The 22,257-nt window shown below is 39.6% G+C and overlaps 1 protein-coding gene across 2 annotated transcripts; it reads right to left on the bottom strand.

Annotated features, from left to right (window-relative positions):
* Window positions 1–20,658, bottom strand: LOC121877119. 2 transcript variants are annotated; one of them, XM_042382750.1, is made up of 5 exons: window positions 20,640–20,658; window positions 14,741–14,923; window positions 14,413–14,583; window positions 9,082–9,169; window positions 1–1,721 (listed from the first exon to the last, which is right to left on the bottom strand). In XM_042382750.1, exons 2-5 carry the CDS (start codon window positions 14,902–14,904, stop codon window positions 585–587), a joined length of 1,560 nt encoding a protein of 519 aa, XP_042238684.1. In that variant the 5' UTR covers window positions 14,905–14,923; window positions 20,640–20,658; the 3' UTR covers window positions 1–584. The 2 variants fall into 2 exon arrangements, with proteins under 2 accessions (XP_042238684.1, XP_042238683.1); XM_042382749.1 differs by lacking the exon at window positions 20,640–20,658 and adding an exon at window positions 18,394–18,543.
* Between the last annotated feature and the right edge of the window lie 1,599 nt (window positions 20,659–22,257).

Genomic DNA, 22,257 nt, shown 5'->3' with positions numbered 1-22,257 from the left:
TGTAAGTAACCCATTTATATAAATACTTCTGCCTAAAGACGGGCAAATACATCGCTCGGTCACACCTTCCAAGATCCGCGAGGAATAAACTTATCCTGCCGAAAAACCCTATACATATACCTAACCATGTTACATGCATATGTATGTAAACACTAAACTGGGGAAGCTGACACCTGCGGATGAACAGCTACTCAAGCCCTAGTCTGATATGCCTTATGGGATGTATATTATTTACAATGGCAAAATTGGAAGATGCTGACTTACAAAACAAAAATATTACTGCCAATATCAACACAATACAGTAAGTGAAAAATATTAACTTGGGTATAGCATATCCCGTAATAACACAGCAGAAATAAATCTTGCCTATATCGTGTTTAAGAACGCTGCTTCTTACCAATGTACAACTTTTGGATCATTGAACAATATTATTATACCCCATACATAAAATAACATTACTATAACATTCTATTATAATGGAAAGTTTATTTGGGGATCCTGTGCTATACTTCTTTAGTTTATAAACTGTAATTATCACTGTACATATTACTGTAATCACTGTACAATGTAAAAAACAAACTACATCACTGCATCTTTGTGACATCTGTAATGACAGATAATATTTTATGAATAAGAAGTTTTGCTGTTTCATCACTTAAATGGTGTGTATCATAACTTATGCTGTAAATGCAATAACCTAGAAATTGCATAATTATGTGCATGTTAGTGTAAGCAAAACTATGAATAAAATTGTAACACACCCATCTAGTTACCTGTACATGCTCAGAATTCTCATACAGGTGGCTTGGGACAACGCCGAGGTAGTTGAGCGTGTAATCATGAAGGACTGGTGATGGATTAATGAAAGGGTCATCTGGAGATGCTATAGGATGGTCCATATTCTTAACCATCACTTGCTCCAGGGCCAGTTCTGAATTTAAACTCCATCCGAGTTCATGGTGAAGTTTCTTGGAATAATCCCAAAAGTTAGATTTTATATTTTTATCAACATGTGAAGAATGTGATAGGCAGACATTCAAGAGGCCTAATTGATATTTCATTTCTGTTTTCTGGTTACCAAGTTTGAGTAAATGATAAGTTGAAACAGTGCAGGTTTCATGCACCTTGCCTGCCTCATTTGCCAGTTCCACAATTGCTGTGTTGACAGCAGCAGTTAAAGCACTGTAGATGCTTACTCCAGCTTTTTTGGCCTTCTCATGGAACTGTTTTATCACCAGTGGTTCTATATTATGACTGACGAACCTTGTAGTACGCTTTATTGCGGTGGGTCTTGGGAAAGTTTCAAAAAGTAGTGGCACTGTGTCAGCCGATGGCATACTTTTTCTCACCTCATCAATACGTTTTGTATTTTTTCTTAAATTCTCTCTCACATTTTTCCTTAAAATTTGGATTTCATCTCTGTCAGTAAATACGCTGCATGGACTGTCATCCACTGGCTGACCAGCAATTATATCATTGAGTATATCCACCAAGCATTTCAACATGAAGTTACAATCCATACCGTTATACAGGGCATGGTGGGCTGTAAATACAAAATCACACTGATGGGGAAAGGAATGTTGGAGCTCAGGTAAAGGGCATGGAATGTGAGCCCTCCGTGGTATAAATATTGCTTTCCACTGAACTGGGTCACAGTAAGTAAACTGTTCCTTACCCACTTTGCTCATCACCTCAAGGAGGTTATCATCATCAGCAAGCATCTGCAAAATGAACAGTTTTTAGAAGACCAATTACATATTTACTACAACAAAGGTTTTAAAGCAGCATAATACATCATATAATAATAATTAATGACTTTATGGAATGAAGGTCATGGTACATAATGGAGCAGGTTATTAAAGTAGTACACTAGAACCTCACTAATTCAAATTACTGTAAGTAATGGCCAATTTGTCCATTTTTCACATGGGTGGAAATAATTTTTTTTAACAGTTACGGCCACTTGTACGAATGATTCAAAGTTTGTAGTTAATCAGGTTGAAACAGGCGATTTCCCTTTGTGTGGACCTACTAGGGTACTTTCCATATACCTACCTGCTACCAATACAAATCTTAGTCTTTCTTTTTTCCATTCCAATTCTAGTGATATAGTAACCCCTCGATAACTCAGCATTTGATAACTCGGCATTTCATATAACTCGGCAGGATATGGTCTCGGAATGTATTAGTATAATTTGGGAAATGCCGATATATATAAAATTATCTGGGAAACTCTCGGCATATCTGGCCACCTGCATCACCTACCATGCCTCTGTGTCACCTACCATGCCTGTGTCACCTACCATACCTCTGTGTCACCTACCATACCTCTGTGTCACCTACTATGCATCTGTGTATCCTACTATGATGCTTCATTCTTTGCCTGCAGCACTGGTAAGTGCTACTTTTATACATTTAGTAATTACATGTACACATATACGAGTCAATAATTCTTTAGTGTTGTATTTTTGTAGGAGGGGGTAGTGCCTCGATAAGTCAGAATTTGGGATACTGTATCTCGGCAAGGCCAGATGTGCCGAGTTGTTGAGGGTTTACTGGATATCATTACAGTCTAGCCACTATCTACTAAATTTTTATAAAAGATTGTGATTTTAAAGAATATTAACTCGGTAACCATTAGTGCTGCAATAGCACAAACCATATGGTACTTTTCTGATACAGCCAGCCTAGCAAGATGGTAACATACAGTACAGTAGTGTAAGCACAACTTCACAAGCCTATGACATCATGAGCCTACTAAAAGTCAAATATATTACAACATAACAACTGGTTGTATACTTAACTATAATGTTAATATCACCCCACATATACCATTTGTATATTAAGAAAAATACCCCTGCAATGTTTAAAATAATGTTTCATTAATACTGACTGTAACAGCTATTTGACCAAATGTTAGCATGTAAATTATGCATGGCACAAAAAAGGGTAACTGGCCACTCTCAGCAATTGTAGCTTTAATGTTACAAAAGTACAAATGTTACAGTGCATATTTTTTACAATTAATTAAATGTCTACTACATTTTTTGGTTACCCCCTAAAATAGTGTGAATCTTACTGCACTCGATCGTACAACTAGTCTACTAATGCTTGGATGTGTTTTCTAGATTTTCAATTACGTACCTTGCTGCCTACTGCTTTATAAATGTGTTTATTGTGACATGCTATTAAGGTAATGGATTCAGATGAATTAGAAGATGCATCATCTCATGCTTAACTACTACAGTACTGGCATAAAGTACTGTATTCACTTATGTTCTTCTGCTTCTCACATTTTTAAACACTGTTAGCTCAAACTTAAGCCAGGATGAACTGTTCACTTGAAAAGTGCCCCATCTGGTACATACAGTCCTGTGTTTTCTATTGGTGATTATCGTCTCAGCTTGGTTCTCTTGCAGTTGCAATACATGTCACCTCAGCTACAATAAACAAGTGTATTCAGTTGATTTGCATTCTACAGGTACAGTAATTCCATTGACAAGAACAGCGAGCCCACCCAGCTGAGGCCATTTTGAAGCTACGTGCACTTGATATTAGGAGAAATTCTGAGATCAATAGTAATTATTTTTTACTATACAAAAATGCCTGATTACAATACTGTACTGCATTACAGATAAAGTATTGGAATTTTCTGATGAAAAGGGGGTCCCAATCCCCAGGAAACCCCCCATCCACCCCGGATCTGCCCCTGTAATGCCATTACTGTACAAGTTTTATATCATGCAACCTTACAAATGTGTGTGCATAATAACTGGATTGTGCCTTCCAAGTCATTTTTGAGTTATCCAAAGTCGCCACAAGTCGAAAACAATTTTCACATACTGTACCTCCATTTAAGTCACATTTTCAAGTATACTGTATATGTATACTGTATACAGTACAGTCAGTTCTGCTATAACGCGATAGTTGTGTTCTTGTAAAACATTGTGTTATAGAAATTCGCGTAATAGAAATAACAGGGCTTATGGAGAAAATAGGGTTACCGGTAGGTGCAGATTACTCCAACTCGAAAATTTTTTTCGTAGTTAGCCTAACACAAAGGATAGCACAGTCTAAATAAATGTTACATTCATATCTAATAATGAAATCATATAGTAAATGTTACACTTTACCTTGAAAAAATATGAATATACCTTGATGGGGGAGAAGGTTGATGTTGAGGAGTCATGAAACATCAAGCTTTTCTTCAAGTGTTATAGCCTTTCTTTTACGATCACCAGAACGCTTCCCGGAGATATTCTTCTTTTCCATAGTCACAAAATTGGAGAAACAGTAATCAGAATTCACTGAGGACACTTAAAAACTTCACACGTGTTTCAAACAGTGTGGAGTAAACAGAGCGCGCGGGTCTAAAACGCTATGTATTTTGTTTTCCTCTCATTTAAAATTTTACAATTTACATATACTGTACAGGTATACTGTATACATAAATATTACACAAATTATTTCTGCAATTGTTCACAAACAAAACACATACAGTGGGGTATTCTATAACGAATCTAATTGGTTCTAGAACCTTGTTCGTTATAGCAATCGTTTGTTATAGGATTTATCCGTTCCAGGCCCCCAAATACAACCACTTAACACTGAAAAACATAATATAAAATTGTAAAAAAGTGCATAAATATGCATCTAAACCCCTGAAATAAAGAATATCATTAATATTTGTAATAATAAAACAATAAATTAGAAAAAAAAATAATAAAAAATTTAAATTATGTTTGTTGTAGGAGTATCGTTCATTATAGCATTCTCAATTTTATAGGTAAAACCGTTCGTTATAGGAATATTCGTAGAAGGATCCGTTCGTTATAGCATACCCCACTGTAAATCAATTGAACATGTGATGTCGAACGTGAACTGTAAACACTGCATAACCCCGCGCCAAGCTACAACACTGTACACCTCCGTATGACACACCCTACGGAGGCGAATTTTTTTTTTTTGAGTTAGAAAAATCGGCCCATGGTATTAATGATGTAGTTCTATGTGCAGAATCATGTGATATCTTCAGATTTGAAAAGTTTTCATTTTTTGCTAGGTAAATTTTAACTTGAAATCTTATGAAAATTCAGTATTCCCACCCTTTTACCAACACCACTAAATAGCTTATTTAAAGTAAAGTAAATGTATCAGGTTAGTTTATTAGGATGAAAATGATCCAGAATAGTGAAACGAATGATCTTGACACATTTATTAAATTTAATATTCCTTTAGAAAACAAAATCATCAAATACAAAAACCGGTTTTACTACTACGACCCGGTGTTGCTGCACACCATAGAGAACATGTCTTTCTTGCTTCTGTTTCTACTCATCACCTCCCTGCTGACCACCTGAGCTCGGATGTAGCCTTCCCTCCTCTCCTGGCTGTACACGTGACTGCTGGCCTCGCACTTGCTGTACACAACGCTCTATACTCTGGGTGTGCGAGGGCCAGGCAGGGACATGCATGGGGTTGTCCAGGAAAGCTCTGACTTGAACATTGGTGAGGCTGCAGGTAAGAGGGGGCTCACTGCCAGCCTGGATGTTATCCAGATCTATGAGATCAGTGAGGGTCTTGGCACCTAGATTGACTTCAGGAGTCTTCCTGACCCTGAAGGAATCGTCACCAACTGATTCGTCATGCCCAGATCCTCTCATAAGTCTCATATCCAAGATCTTTTTGACTGCCACTCTTCTCTCCTCCTCATCCTTACTGCAGAGCATTGTCTGCAGAACTGCCTTGGGATGAGCATACCAGGAAGATCTCCTCACAGTCTGCTCCACAATCTGAACAACCTTCCTTGGCTGACTCCTCAGGAGCTCAAGCTGGAAGAGAACATGCCTCGGACCTTCGGAGAACGATGACTTGACCTTGGTGTTGAACCAATTTGGCAAGTAGACACTCATGATGAATTGGACAATAAGTCTCAGGTTGTGAAGCTGGTTCCCTTTCAGTTTATGATGAGCGACCCAAATTCTGCAGAACCTGAGAGCCGTTGTGAGCCACCTAGAATGTGAGACTGAACCTATCTGCAGGTAAGCAAGTCTATCAGGCATGACCCCAGTTTTGATGGCACTGCAAATCATGTAACCATAGTACTGGTCAGTACTCAGGTCGTCAATGACAGTATGTGCAAGCTCAACGAGTGGAGGGCCAACTGTGATTTTTTCAAAGCTCGGATTTATTTCTAACTCAATGGCAGAGTTCAGCATCTTGCCAAGAGGACCAGACCATCTGTTGTTTGAAAGAGTCTTGCCATCCAGCTCCTGGATCAGATGTCTGAGTGGCAACTCGTTGGTGTGGAGGTCACAAACAATCCAGACCAGCTTCCTCCCAATCTTCCGCTCTATCCACTGTATGACCCCCCTTGCCACCCTGTGTTCGTGTTGGTGCTGTCCCCTCCAATGGCCTGCAGGGTCTGGTCTACGTTCCTCTCTCTGAGCCAGTTCACAATGTTATCTGCCACTATCTCAGCTGGTTTCCTGATGTCATCTTTCTCTGGAGTGAAATGCCACAAATACTTCCCTCCTGGTTCACTGCAGCAGGAGTAGTGTTCCTCCTTCACCATGGCAGGGAACAACTTGTCAGAATCTCCAACTTTCATGAACACTTTAGTGTCATCCCTTCTCCCATCAAAGAACAAACAATTGATTCCATTTTCTCTTATCCCCTTATCAAACTCCTCTTCTAGGTTACTGACAAGTTTCTCCTGAGCTCTCCTTACTTTGTTATTATCTATCACCAGGTGAACATCATCAGGTGTTATCAAACCACCGTCAATCCAGGCAGCTGTTGCTATCTCTGCAGTTTCTCTGAGACCAGTGTGGTGTCGCATGCTGGCCAGAGCTATGCTCAGGATATCTTTCCTATTTCGAATCTTATGCCTGGAAGGTTTGGGATCATTATTTTCTGGGTTAGGGACAAAGTCACCATTCTCCTGGTCAGCACTCGGATCAGCCATGGGGAAGTCATTAAACTCTGAATCAGCTTGACTCCAATCATCGGCCTTTTTTACCTCACCCTGGGCCTTCTCAAGTCTCTTTTCCTCGGCAACTCTTCTCCTCTTCTGTCTCTGTGGCAGTCTTCCTGTCTCTTCATGAGAGCTACATGAGTCTCTCTCTTACAAATGCCAGTTCGATCACAGGAATCTTCAGTTCACGCTTGCAAATACAGGAGATGTGGGCCTCGGATTTACAGTCACGATCGCATCCAAACTCAGGACAGAGAACAATTGGGCACTTGCAAGTAATTATGTCAAATAACTGGTCCAGTTGCTTGGCAAAGCTGTCCTTAACTGCAAGTTTTCCTCTCCCAAGAGAGATATCTCTTGCCTTTTCCCAACTGGCTAGCAGTCTCTCACTAATCTTCTTCTGACTTGTTATGACTGGAGGCTTGAACTGAGCGTTAGCCAGAGTGTACTGTGCCAAAACAGCTTTGGTCATATCACTGGCAATGTCTTTGTTTGTGTAAGTTCTTTGGTTCTTTTCACTGATTTGCCTGATTAAAACACCGTATCTCAAAGCATCTCTCAATGTAGGCAACTCCGACTTCAGGAGCTCTCTCCCAGACCCAAGATAGTGACTGAGATGGCTGGATTTTTGGTTCCTCGTCCTGACACAAGCAGCCATCGCAAATATTATCAACTTATAAATGCATCAGAATCTGAAACAGAAAAAATATTGTTAGTTGGGTTGTTAAAGAATGAAGTCAGAAAGCAATGTTCACTATTTAATTGTAATGCACTAATGCAGCTGTACGTTAGATTTTCGATAAATTTCACGCTAAAATTTACCTAGCAAAAGGTTGCAAAATATTGAAACTGAAATTATTTTCTGTTTATATACACTAAAATCTACCAAAAAAGTGATGGGCCATTAGTTTTAGCTGATCTTCCCTCCTATGACACACCCTACTGTACAGTACACTTTAAATGCTACGTATTTAGTTTTTCTTTTATTTAAATTTTTACAATTTACATATATATATATATAAGTAAATTGTAATTTACATATTCATATTATGCTACAGTGCCCACAAAACATAAGAAACGTTTGAGTCCCCCAGTAGAGATGTCCGTTCTCTATCCACTTCCGGATGTCTTAGTCTTCCGTTTTCTTTTTGTGTACTCGCTCAGGGACTCGAGTATTTCTGTATATAACACAGGATGATAAGGGAATTTGAAATTATGAGTGAATGAATTTATTATACAGTGATCAATTAACATAGTTTTGATGTGTTTAAGTAGTATTCAGGCGCCTTCAGCCTAGTAATGTTACGACATTCGTATCACTCACTGTAAACCAGGAATTCCACCCATACACAGAGAGAGAGAGGCCAAGCGCTCTGTTACATCACACACACACATTAATATTACATACCGTACATCTCGGCCTATTTTATAATCGCAGTCATGTATTGAATATTCTATGTAAAAAATAAAAATTTTAAATGAATTATTTATAGTGCGGTCGATTTCCTACACAAAGACGGGCTATAAATAGCCTTCTTATCTCCTCTCCATCTATTACCCTTTGTTCTCAAGAGAGAAGGTCTTGGTAAATAACTTTTGTTTGTTTATTTTCATTGTTTGTCTAATTTATCATGTTGTATCAAAGTAATATTACTAAAAATTTCAGGTAGCTACCAAACAGGGAGATACTACCGCCTGGGAGGATATTGGAAGCATAATGTACAGTATTGTCTAATGGTAGATCCTACTTCCATACGGCTGATCTATCTTTCTGCCTCATTTACTCAATGTAATGTACTCTAGTACTCTCCTGCCAGAGAAAGTTTTGCAACATTTGAAATTTGTAGAAAAAATGGATTTAGATTATTGACTTCTATTTATTACTTACACTTTAAATTAAGAAATGATAATCACATATGAAAACTACATAGTTAGGGTGACAATTGATAAAAAGAAAACGTTGCTTTTTCTGTAACTGTCTACAAGTTGTCACCTTTTCAACTTTTTTTCCAAATTATGTCTGAAATCACCTCACCTACGATACTGTAAACTGATATGAACCCCAACAAAACTGTTTTTCATAAGAACATTTGGCCACTACTCACTTGAATGTTCACAGATACCTGGGAAGGCTCACAGAACCACAAGGAGTCACCTCTTGGTCGCAAACACATCCGGAATGTAGGAATCCTTCTGTAATGTACAAATGAAACTTATACAAAACCCTTTATATGAATAAATAATGCAGGCAGAAACTGTCCCCAAAAGTTTTAGTAAAACATACGTACGTTATGTTGTGAACATGATCACTGAAGACAAAGCTACAAGATGCAAATAAAATTTTGAAGGTCAAATGTCATGAGAAAACCATTCATGGGCAATTTATTATAAGCTAAATATAGTTGAGGAATTGTACAGGTAGTGGCTGAAAAAGATGACTTAACAAATGCTGAAAAATATTTCCCATTTTAAGTTAAAGCTAACAATATCAACTTAAGAATACACATTATACAATACACCAAGCTATCTACAATCTAACTTCAAATGGCTTCCATCACAGAACTATAGTATACAGACGACCTCACATACATTGCTTACACCGAACCTGTAGCAGATCTTGAACTCCTACACAAATGTGTACTGTATGCAAATTCAGGTCTTGAAGTTATCATATGCAAGATGCAGATTATTTGAGTCTGCCCCTGCTTCAGCAACACCCCCACCATCCATCCAGGGTATGAAGGCCACTCCCACTAACACTGTCTACCATCACAGATATCGACAAAATGATCCTACATCAATACAAATGTGCTTCTCAGACCTTTGGCAGACTACAGTATTTTTGTATTATCTCTTTCTGATACCCACTATACGAGCATTAAGGGCCATATAGCCTACAACCTCTGTGGATGACCCTGTTCATCCCATATCAGTCTCTAAAGCCACTTTAGAATTCACCAAAGAAGGTAACATATATTATTTAAAATTCCCACCATGGAAAAACAACCATAAAACCACAACTTGGCCTAGTAGCCTGGTGGTTACAGGGACAAGTTTAAGCTGGCCATGTTAATCACTATTAAACGTTATTGTAACTTATGTACAGTACTCACACTTAATTAATGTAAATTTACAGTACTATATGTAACTGTAATCACTATTTATATCCTAGTACAGTAATGTACATTACAGTACAACACAGATCATATGCAAAAACAGCAATAAGGAAAAGAAAAACCTTGTACAATGGCAGTGAACTCCAGGCTTAGTGTGTCATGATGTTAGGGGTTGAGGAGATTGGATGAGGAGATGCATCAGTCAATCACATGAAAGAAATAACCAATTGCAGTGTGAGCTTATGGCCCAAGTTACCCAAGCAGCTAGCTCACCCACCCACCTGGCATGCGCCCCCATGTTGAAGCATGATACTATATCTTGGAAAATCATTTGAATCCCCAGAACGGAGAGATTTTCTCAGAATTTTGAGAAATGCGCAAGATGTAATCTCTCGGAAATGTGTTCGAATGTGCAGAATGGAGATATTTTTCCCTAAATTTCTCAGAATGCTAAAAATGAGATTCCGGGTATTGGAAAGTTCCGAGGGTCGAAGATTCTAGATAATGGAGAAATTACTGTACTAGCATTAGAAGCAAAAATTTTTGTACAAAATAAATAAATAAAGTAATTCTCATCATTCTCACATCTCTGATCAAAATCAGAATATAAGTCTGACTCCTTCCAGATGGTACAGTACCAACAGTCCCTGATTTAGAAAGGTCGGTTTTACAAAAACCGGATGTTAATTTTTTCCATTTTTTTATAATCGGAAAATGGTGAGGAGCTGACACAGGCATCATCACAGTACAGTATTTCCTGTAATGGACCTGGTCAGGTTATAAAGACAATTAAATTAATAACAACAGAGTATTTATTGCACTGTATTAAGAGTGGTTATCTAAACCAAAAATAAAATACACATATTGTAGTGTAATACAGTAGTTAGGTACCTAACGTGAATAACAGTATCAGTATGTGAAGCAGTGGCAAGACACTAACTCAAGTTATTTTGACTGTGGGAATGGTGATGTCTTCAGTAACCCAGAGTTTGATCTAATGTCACTGGAAAGAATACTTATACTGTAAAGGAATAAACTTGTCAATTCTTCTTCAGATAAAAATAAATTCAGTGAAAGCAAAACATTTCAAAATATATACTGTCGTATATTGCAGTAGACTTCCTGTGAGTGCGTCACTACCAAGATAAAACCACATTGTCTTGACTGGACCTTACAATTATTTTGTTCACCAAAAACTGCCATCAAAGTTATGTTTGCAGCATTTTAAGTTCTTTTTTTCATTTTTTTTTGTAGAAATGTATTTCAGTTATCTAGTTTTCCTTTACTCTAATTACTTAAATCCCCCTCTCCCCCTCCCCCAAAAATATTGTTTTTCTTGATTTCCTCAACTATGGGCCCATGGACAAGCAGAAGAGTGAGACCCAAGAAGGCACAAAAAGGTAGTGGTTTTGCAGTAACTGCAGTAGTGAGACCTAAATGAAATATTAAAACTACTTGTTTCTTACATTTACTTTCAACCAAATATAAAATAGATTATCATAAGTCGTGAGGTGTTGGCATTTATAAAAACAGAAACCACCTGAAACAAACCACCTGAAACAATGTCCAGTCTTGACATTACATAAAATCTTCAATCCTTGAACAATTTCACACAACAAAAATACCTTCAGAATAGATTCAGTCAAGCAGTGGGGATCATTCTCTCTGTCCTTCCTGTCAGGTTACTGTGGCTCTCAGACTTGAAACTGACTTGAACCTTGAGCTCCTTGGACTTGAAATTGGCATTTAAACTAGGCACTTGAACCTAGTCTTGAACGGGGACGTAATCCTGCTCTCAGCAGGTAATCTATGTATTATTCTCCATTGGTCTTTCCAAATGGACATAATCATTTGCCTCCCCCTCAAATACATGTAAAGCCAAAATGACTTGCTTTTCTCCATGTCTGGTCTCACTGCCTCCCTCGTTTCACTGTTCCCTAAACTGACAAACACTCTTACACCTTCCATGACGGGAAGCACCAGTGGACATGACTGATGCTTCCCCTGTACATTGTACAGGATGAATAGCGAATCAACTACCTACTCTCAACAAATCCTTGAAAAATATGAACATCTCATATTACATACTTTGACTCTTCAATACTACTGACCATTTAACCCATTTATGGTTATGCACGTAAACAGTGCCATACCTTGCACTGGTTAATGTCTCTCTGACTTAAGACACAGTTAATGGGTAACTGAGCAGACAACAGCTTAGGATAGGTCACAGCTTAAGCAGTTCTTTATCTGGCATCTTAGGTTGTCACAATATCTAAGAGACTGATGGTCATCATGACAAAGCGGATTTGCTGGCATCATCTGACAAGACAACCAATTAACTTGCTGCTGGTACACAACGAGGAATCAATGTCATCATTATTGACAAAACAATGCAGTGTCGTGTCAGGTCAGGTCAAATCAGGTTATGTACAGCCCACATTTACAAACAAGTCACTTCAGTGCTCTAGATGTCTCCATCATGAAAAGACAACTTCTGGTTTGGATTTAATCCTTTACCTATTTGGGTGGCCTAAGTGAGGTGCTGGGAAGGTTAAATAGAATTGCCTGCACTCCTGTAAGTGGCTTGGTACAGTCGTTACTTCTCTCCCTTTCTGGGTGATGGTTGAAGTGAGAAGAGGTTTGACTAATATTAGGATTACTCAGGTCCTGTACTCAGCAACATTGATGGGCAGTCGTCCATTGATACAAATTTAACAAAAGCCCAATATAGCCCATAAGTGTTGGGGTTTGTAAAAAATCTGAGTTTTTATTTTTCTGTAGGAAACCTTTTTCCTTTATTACTGATGGATCAGATATGGCTGGAGAGAAAGCTGCTTCAGTAACATCTGTCATTAATTCATGGGCAAAATTATGAATGGTTCAGTCATGAGAATTATCAAGACCTGCAATTGTATGCCATCTGTGTAACCTCATTATAATAAAACACGATTGTATCAAGGGAAAACATTTTGGTGTCTGGTTGGGTCAGAGGATTAATGCGGTAATTTTTCTGAGATCAGACAGGAAGGTGCAGTATGTGAGGTCTGAGTAGGTGAGGTCAGTAACCCCTTAGGTTTCGGGAGGTGCTCTCCTGCAAGACACTCATGATCTGGCCTCTTACTCACCTCACCGCAATTGACTGCGCCAAACAAGAGATAATTGTATGTAATGATTCATAGCAAGCTTACTATTTGAGATTAAAAGGTGGTATTTGTTGCATGAGCATTGTAAATAAATAACTGTATCTACAAACACGTTTATATAGGTAATCACGATAAAATAATTATTTCTATACGTAAAGTGCTAGTAGAACACAAATTTTTTTGTTTACGCTTAATGAAAATGTTATAAATCACTTTATATAATATCTTCGTTATTTCATGTGATTGCAATATGAACTTTATTCATTATAAAGTGTACATATTTAGGATAAAATAGTTATAGAAGAAAAGTTGTGAAAACAATAATATTTCACTAGGGAGAGGCATCAAGAGGCATTACACTATCACCACATGGTGCAATCTCCTTGCAATTTTCACGTTTTCCCACCCCTCCACCCTCACTAGCAACACGAGGCATGGTTTAAAGCTCTCACAACACTGTTATGAATATGAATAAATGAAATAACTGTGATGCACGAGAGATCAGCACAAGCAGCAAGAAAATGCCTGAGAAATGTAAGTCAACGTTATGTCCTGGGTCCTTTAAGCACACAAGGGAGACTGGTGACCTTGGTGGGTAGTCTACATTGTTGTCAGATTGTGCTGACATTACCAAATGTGCATCTTGTGTGTCGTGCATTCAGGTGCAAACATTAAATTAATTTATTTAAATTTTTAACTTCATATGCAACGTGAAGGCAACAGGTCACTGTATCATGATGTTCTTAATTGTTGTTTTTTCTTGATGGGTAAAGTGTTAGATGGTGATGATGAGGATACAAGTGTGCATCAGTGTGAAGAAGCAAAGTTAACCCCTTTATTATTGGATGCCACTTTTAACATTTTATTTGGCTAAGGCCACACAATTTTATTCAGTACAGAGACAAGTGGTTAAGGGGTGTTGGCGGTACAGCAGTAGAGCGTGCTTGCCTTTCACCACTGCGATCATAGGTCCAATTCTCTGGTGATATTCAGTGTGACCTTACGGAATACCACAGGTTTCCTATATGTACTCCAGTTTCCTCCTGTACTAACACTGTACAACAAAGGTCGTAACAAAGAAATAATAGACCAACCTCCCAAGTGACTATTAAGCTGATAAAAAGTGGCAATTATAAATAAGTAAATCTGACATAGCAAGATCTAAGAGACATACCGCTGTAAATGATGGAAAGCCTCTTTCAGGTAGTGCAGCTGCAATGGCTTAGTAGTGTTAAGTGTTACAGCCACTATGCCTTTCCTGGTACCATGCCTGTGACCAGCATCAAAACTAATACTATCCTCATCTGCCGGCCACAGCCACCTCACACTATCATCACACATCCATCTGTAAATTGATAAAGTTAATATTTGATCAGATCGCAAAATTTCCACAAAAAGTTTTTGAAGTTTTACTTATGTTGAACTTAAAATTAATGCCTTTATATATGTTATACATAATATAAAGGAGAACAGAACAAATTGCTTTTCTTGTACAATATTACCTTATGTGGTGTTTGAAGGTTGGACGTAGTTGTGTAGAATGAGGGTATATACTACTGGAGGTGAGAACCCTTACAGATGGGACACATAAACAGTGAAGCAGAGAGGATAATGAGGAACCCTGCAGCAGGTGTGAGGTGCACCTCACTGCCTGAGCCATGGCCATGATACCAAAAGTAAGTTATCTGTAAGTGATAAAACAAAGTTTAGTCCTATTCTGGCAGATGCTTTGTCATATACTTACTATACAAAATACATTTTTGTGTTTGTGTAGCTTCATAGACAGCTAACACTTCCCCCACTCACATACTGTACTTCCTTATTCTGTTCCAATAACCTGCCCTTGGTCTCTCTCTATTTTTTATCTACTGTCCACACCTTTTACATTTTCTCTATTTTCTCATGTGTTCCTTATTTTATTTGTGCTTTAAATGTCGACATATATTTTTTTTTACCAATTACTGACGCCCCCCAGGTTAAGAACCACTGCTCTAGCATATCTCGGGGACCAGGAGGGGTGACAGTACTCCTGGTGGTGAAGCACCTCACACATGAAGATCGTTACGAAGGATATCTGTATGACCTTAACAGACCTACTAGTTTAGCTACTGCTTGATTCACCATCTGGAGGTAGTGCTATTCTCAGAAATTACCAGAAAAAAAAAGAATACTTTACACTGTAGTGTTCCAACAGAAATTTATGTACCTATATTTTAATTTTTTACTTTCCGATTTCATTTAAAAATCAGATTTTGATGACACAAAGTGGCCAGGACTTTCAAGTAGCGGGATATGGTTGGGTAAAACCGAGCAAAATGCTGACAAAAATAGCAGGAAAAATATGCCTAATACCAAAACAATTGATCATCAAGAACCTAACTTCTCTCAAATATCGGCGTACATGTCTAAACTATCCTAACCAGAGAAACCCTGTATTTAAACCTTACTTAACCCAACAAGTAAAAAAAAAAATAATTATTATCGTTTTGGTCATCCAGCGAATTTTAGTAGGTTAGGTTATGTTAGATTTGGGGTGAATTTATAGTAAAGCACTGGTCTGTCTCTCACTGTTATTAATATATACGGTAATATCTCCGTTAGCCGGAATCCTTCAAACCCGGAAATCTCCGATAGCCGGAATTGAAATTTGCTCGGAAAATCATTCCCAAAGCTGGAATTTTCTGAAAATGTCTTGAATAAAGATGAAAGTTAAAGTATTTTTTCTTTGGCAGGGGGAGGGGGGGGGGTGTGATCTAGGTGATCTGACTTGACTCAATGTCAGGTGCAGGTAGGGTGGGTGATTAGTGTTCTCATATTACTGACCTTCTTATGGAATGTCAGGTCACCTTTTCTTGGAAAGGAGATTAGTGGGTCTCATGACCTGAAGATGTCTTGAATAAATTTGACCCCATCCTAATACGACTTATTCAAGGTAATTCTTAAAGTATGAGGACAAGATTAACAGATTTCTTCGTAAACTTTAAAACAAGAATGTCATTAATGATTCCTCCTTTTTAAAACTCTTTGTTAGCGGGACTAAACCAGGTATCCTGTACGGTCTACCAAAGGTACACAAGGACGAGTGTCCCTTATGCCCTATATTGACCGCCCTCGGCACCTTCACCTATAATTTGTCTAAATTTCTCGTGCCCATATTCCCACCAATAACCTAAGATTAATACTCTGTAAAAGACTTTTAGTTTTGTTAAGGAACTAATCAGCAGCTCATTCAACAACTGTGTTACGGCTACCTTTGATATACAGTCTCTATTTACAGTAATATCTCCGTTAGCTGGAATCCCTCAAACCCAGAACTCTCCAATAGCCGGAATTGAAATTTTCCGAGGGGCACATTTTGGGGAAAATTATGCGAAAATTTTCCGGGTTCCCGGAAAATTCCGGGGATGGGGGAGTTTTTTCCCGGGTTGGAGAGATGAAAATCGGGCACATTTTCTGGAAATTCCGGAAAAAAAATTCCGTTACCCAGAAAATTCCAGGAATGAGGGATTTTCCCGCTTTGAGACAGTCGTCTCGTTACCCAGAAGGGCTCTGCACCAATTGTTCCGGCTAATGGAGATATTACTGTACAGTATTTCATAATGTTCAGACATTTCTAGGACATTTTTCTTCTATGATATTTCTGCCGAAAAATTGAGGATAACCGAGATATTAATTTTCCAATATTATTATACAGTGTATTTGATCAGTCACATGTTACCTCTGTGCTCGCGTCTAGGGCACATGTGAGGGGGTGGTGTGGGAATTCCTTATTGGCTATAGCGAGAGGAGACTTATTATTCGGCAAGATTTTTTTGTCTTAGCCAATGGACAATGCGTGGGTGCATCGGGAGCGGAGATTGGAATTTTCAGTACCAGATATGGCTGAACCGGTTGAAGAGCTGTGCCGACATTTGATAAAAGATTATTTTACGTCAATTGCCGAGTTTTATCGGAAAAATAGTAAGGCCCCTGGTTAGGTTAAGTTGGTTGGTTGGCTTTTATTGTTTTGTTTTTTTTTTACACAGAAAAAAATGGGTAGGTTAAGTTAGGTTACATTTCTTTCTGTATTAGAAATATGTTTTTTCCTATGGTTTTTTGATGAGTTTTGAACGATTTTTGCTCTGTTCTCCATTGAAAATCACCTGTTTCTGTGATTTACCCAACAAAAAGCTCCAATTATCCAACATCTTCCCTTAAGATAGTTGTAGGGGAAGGGGATCTCATAAGAGTGATTTCCACCGAAAATGAATATCAAATTCGCTCGAAACTCAACAAAAACCATAGGAAAAACATATTTTAAAAATCAAAAGAAAGAACAGTGCATTTCTATAAATTTACTAGGTTAGGTTAGGTTCCAAATAGGTGGATGACTGAAACGATAATTTTACCAAACACAAAGGAACCTAATGAACCAACCAAACCTGAAATCAAGTCAGAAAAACACGAAAAATATAAATATCTGACAAAAACGCTCTAAAATAAGGCATCGTATTCTTATTTTGCTCTATCTCCATATATACAAATTAATATACAGCTCCGTGGTTAACCTTTTTTTTATCTTAATTCCAAACTGATGACTTTACTTAACCTAATCGTCCAAGTAGGAGGTCAAAATCGCATAAAACAGAAGATCGTTTGACAGGATGACACCTACAGTAAAGTACCTTATCATGAGAGCCATACTATATTTAAGAACATAAGAAAATTAGGAGTCTGCAATAGGCTGGTTGGCACTGTGCATGGCAGCTCCTGTCGAGAATTACTACCACTCTCTATCATCTATCCAGCCTCCGCAAACTTGCTTATGTCACTGCTGATCCCAGTATCTAGATCGTTTATGTAGATTATGAACAAGAGTGGGCCTAGTACTAACCCCTGAGGAACCCCACTCAGATTTAACACCATCTACCCTGACCCTCTGCTGAGCCATGATTTTATCTAATTTAAAACTTTCCCCTCGATACCATGAGCCATAATTTTTCTCTGATGTGGTACTCTGTCAAATGCTTTGTTTAAGTCTAAGTAAATAATATCGAAATTTTCGTCATTATCTACTACCTCGAAGACTTTCCTAAAAAATATCAGCAGATTTGTTAGACAAGATTTTCCCTTTGTAAACCCATGCCTCGGGCCATTTTATACTGTAGTTACTCACGGTTTAATATATACGTGTGTATGATGAACCAATGTGAGCTTGTGCACGGTCATGGTGGCTACAGGGTTACTACAGCTGCCTCCTGAATCCTAAGTCATAGAAGGGTTGCCAGATGTACGACAAGCTTCACGGCCAGGACTAGGGAAGGGAAGCACAAGGCTATTTTTGCAATCCACACAAAATAAAAGTATCCCCTACAATATCCTCTTAAAATGTCGCAATAAAACCAAATAATTACATAAACATAACATCTATAATCTACAGTGAAGATTTACCTTAATCTGAAATGGTGGTGGAGCATGATAATGGTGGTGGAGCATGATAATGGTGGTGAACTTGATGACACTAGTTGACGTAAGCAAAAACGTCTAGTTCGTCATCGTCCCCTGGTTTGTTATATTTTCTACCACTGTCGTAGGACCCTTTCCATTTACTAGTGGAGATTTTGAAAACTAGCACTCGGAATTTCAGAAAGTAACTTAGATGGCTTTGTAAGCTCTGAAGCTTAACCCATATGCAGGACACGTTCAGCGTGAACAACTCAAATATGAGAACTAGCTCAGTAGGTCACGTAAACATGTGAAGAGGTGAAGAGCAGACACAATATAATGAGGTCGCTCACCAGCACAACCGCAGGAGCAAACCTTCATGTGCTCAAAGCCTACTACACGGCCGCCATCAGATCGCTGGTAGATTACAGTGCTCCAGCACTCATTGGACTGAGAGAAGACCAGATAGCTAAGCTAGAAGTCATCCAAAATAATGCTCTCAGGACCATGCTCGGAGCACCCATGTGGACCAGAATTTGCAATTTGCAAATGGAAACTGAACTACCACCCCTGGCAGTACGAGTCAAGCAGGTGACAGCCGGTCTCCTCGCCAAAATCTGTAGATCAGATAAGCCCACAGCTGCCAAAATTCGAATCAGTGCCTCCCTCCACCTCGACCACAGAGTGCGAGGGGCCACCTGGTCGCACGAGGCAAGCGAGGTCATCTGACACTTGCAAGCAGAAACACTCGTCAAGAACAACCAAGACACACGAGACAATGGTTACGTTGTTCCTCCACCATGGAGCCCTCCACCAGCCACATTCAAAATTACCGACCTAGGTGATAGCAAAGCCAACCTCCAGAAGGAGGACCTCAAAAAAATAACTCTGGAAGCCATAGCCACCGAGACACCGGCTGATGCAGCATCATACTTCACAGGCGGCTCGGTGGATCCAAAACATCATACATCCGGAGCGGCCTTCTACACCCAAGGTCAGACCCTCCGATGGAGACTCTCAAATGACTGCTCCACCCTACAAACAGAGCTGGTAGCAATCTCAAAGGCCCTACAACACGCTGCAACACAACACAACAAGTCCATCATAATTCACACGGACTCGAAATCGGCCATGCAGGCGCTGCAACACAGTCAACCAAGAGACAACGTCCACATCATAACCTCGATCCTCGCACAGCTACAGGAACTCCAAAGACAAAACCGCCCAGTCGTCTTACACTGAATTCCCAGTCATGTAGGGATCGGGGAAAACGACGTGGCTGACGAAGCAGCCAAGGCAGCCACACGTTCTAGTAGCGTACACATTCAAGTTCCAGCAAGTGTGCAACAGATCAAGAATCACCTCAGAAAGACTAGCAAGCTCCACATCAAAAAGAGCTTCCTTCACGCTTTCAACGCTGGTTCCCAATCAGCCAAATGGTACCTGGCGGCTACAAAAGGGGAACCACCTTTCGCGGACAAGAAAACACCAAGACAAACCCAAGTCAGCCTTCATCGACTACGACTAGGGTACAAGTGCTCCTGGCAGATGATCGGAAATGACGTCATGGAATGCACCTACTGTCAGGAGCCAGCAGCCAACCCACTTGAACACTCTCTCCTCGACTTCGAAGTCACACAAGACCTCCGAAACAGAACTCAAAACTTCCAAGAAGCACACACAACACCAGCGGCCACTCTAACCCGAAAGGCCCAAACAAACCACATTCACCACCTTCTCCGGGTCATCACACGATACCCACCACCTAGATAGCTCAGAAAGTATCCTCTCCCAGCAAGTGCGGACCCCAGTTCAGGGGGCGCGCCACTCCGAAACTGACCACGTCCAAGAGTGGGGGTTGGTGGTAAGCGTCCACCAGGAGCTCCAGCCGGAACCATCGAACGGGCCGCCTATAGGCAAAGGCCCGTGTCGGTCTACGGTCCGACAATCTCAACAACAACAACAACGGTGACCTACCTCTCTCCTCTTCTAGCTTCAGCCGCAGCAAGCTACACCACCTCCTCCGCCGCTGCCTGGCGACCCACAAGCTGGTCCTCCTCTGAGCACCCTCACCAACCAGCTCTCTCTACTCAACCCTTGTAACCACGTTGCCACTTCCCAGCACCAAGCTGCATCGTACATCCAATACAACATGCATACAGAGAGCACATTGTGAGTTTCCTTTCTCCATCCCATCCTGAGTGTGAACCAAACAAATACCACCGTACCCCACAGTACGCTTTGTTTTCTTTGTTCAGTAGTTGAATTGAAACATTTTATTTTGCCAGAAAAATACAAATACAGAGTGGATAATAATAACAATATTAACATGGCTGAGCCATACATACACATACACACACACACACATACATATGAATTACAGTGGAATTGAAAAACATAAGTATAATGGGGGAGCAGTACAACCTGGGTTGTGCAGTATTGTTTTTGTTTTGTTTAATTGTTTTCAGCACATATGCAGTTAAATTGTAGTCTCGACATTTTAATGCTCAGTGGGACTATAAGAAGGAATCTATTAAAGGCCCTACCTTTGAGAACATCATTCTTACTTGCATTATTCTAAAAATACTTTGTTCCGCCTGGCAACAGTCAGCCGCCTGGGTAAATAATGATATAAGAATCATTTTATGCCATAACGGGAATGCTTATTTATGGAGATACGACCCGTTTAATACGAGCAAAGACAACGATTTCCTATTGCACCCATCTTTGGTCATCCTCTCTAAACTTCCCTCTCATGGTTTCTCTCCCCCACTTTGGTCTCTAATCTCTAACTTCCTCGAGAACCGATCCCTGGCAGTTGTTGACGAGGGATCGACCTCTCGCTCGTCCTCTACCAACAGTGGTGTCCCACAGGGTTCTGTTCTTTCACCTACTCTCTTCCTTCTTTTTATCAATGATTTTCTCCACACTACAACTAATTCTATCCATTCTTACGCTGATGATTCTACTCTTCACTCTTCTTCACATTTTCCCGTTCCACCTAACTCTCAAACTAGATCTGTTTCTAGAGCTGATATCATTACTTCTATCAATGCGGATCTGTGTAGCATCTCTGAATGGGGAGGTACAAACTTGGTTAAATTCAATAGTAATAAAACTCAGTATTTACCAAATACATTTTCTAAATTAGATGATCTCTCACCAATTACATTTCATGACGCTATCATTCTGCCAACTAAAGCTGCCTCCCGAAAGCTGGGAATGCTGTACAGATGCCGTAGCTACTTCACTCCTGAGCAGTTGCTTCAAGTATATAAGGGATTCATTCGTCCTAACTTGGAGTACTGCTCTCATATCTGGGGTGGCTCTTCTTCTGTCCAACTGGGTGGAATCAAAGGCATTTCGTCTTATTAACTCTTCTCCTTTAGTCGACAATCTCTCTTCCCTTTCTCTTCACCGCACTGTTGCTTCACTCTCTCTCGTTTACAAGTACTTTAACGGGCAATGTTCGGTGGATTTGGCATCCTGTGTACCGCCGGCAAGGCCGTGGGCTCGTAACACACGCCTTGCTTGCAGTGCCCACCGTTTGTCTGTGGATGTCGGTCACACTAGAATAGCCCGTTATAGTACATCC

Source organism: Homarus americanus, unplaced genomic scaffold, assembly GCF_018991925.1.
Source record: "Homarus americanus isolate GMGI-L3 unplaced genomic scaffold, GMGI_Hamer_2.0 scaffold33468, whole genome shotgun sequence".
Classification (NCBI taxonomy): Eukaryota; Metazoa; Arthropoda; class Malacostraca; order Decapoda; family Nephropidae; genus Homarus; species Homarus americanus.
The sequence above is the reverse complement of the archived record's forward strand: the minus strand, read 5'-3'. Positions and strand labels throughout refer to the sequence as shown.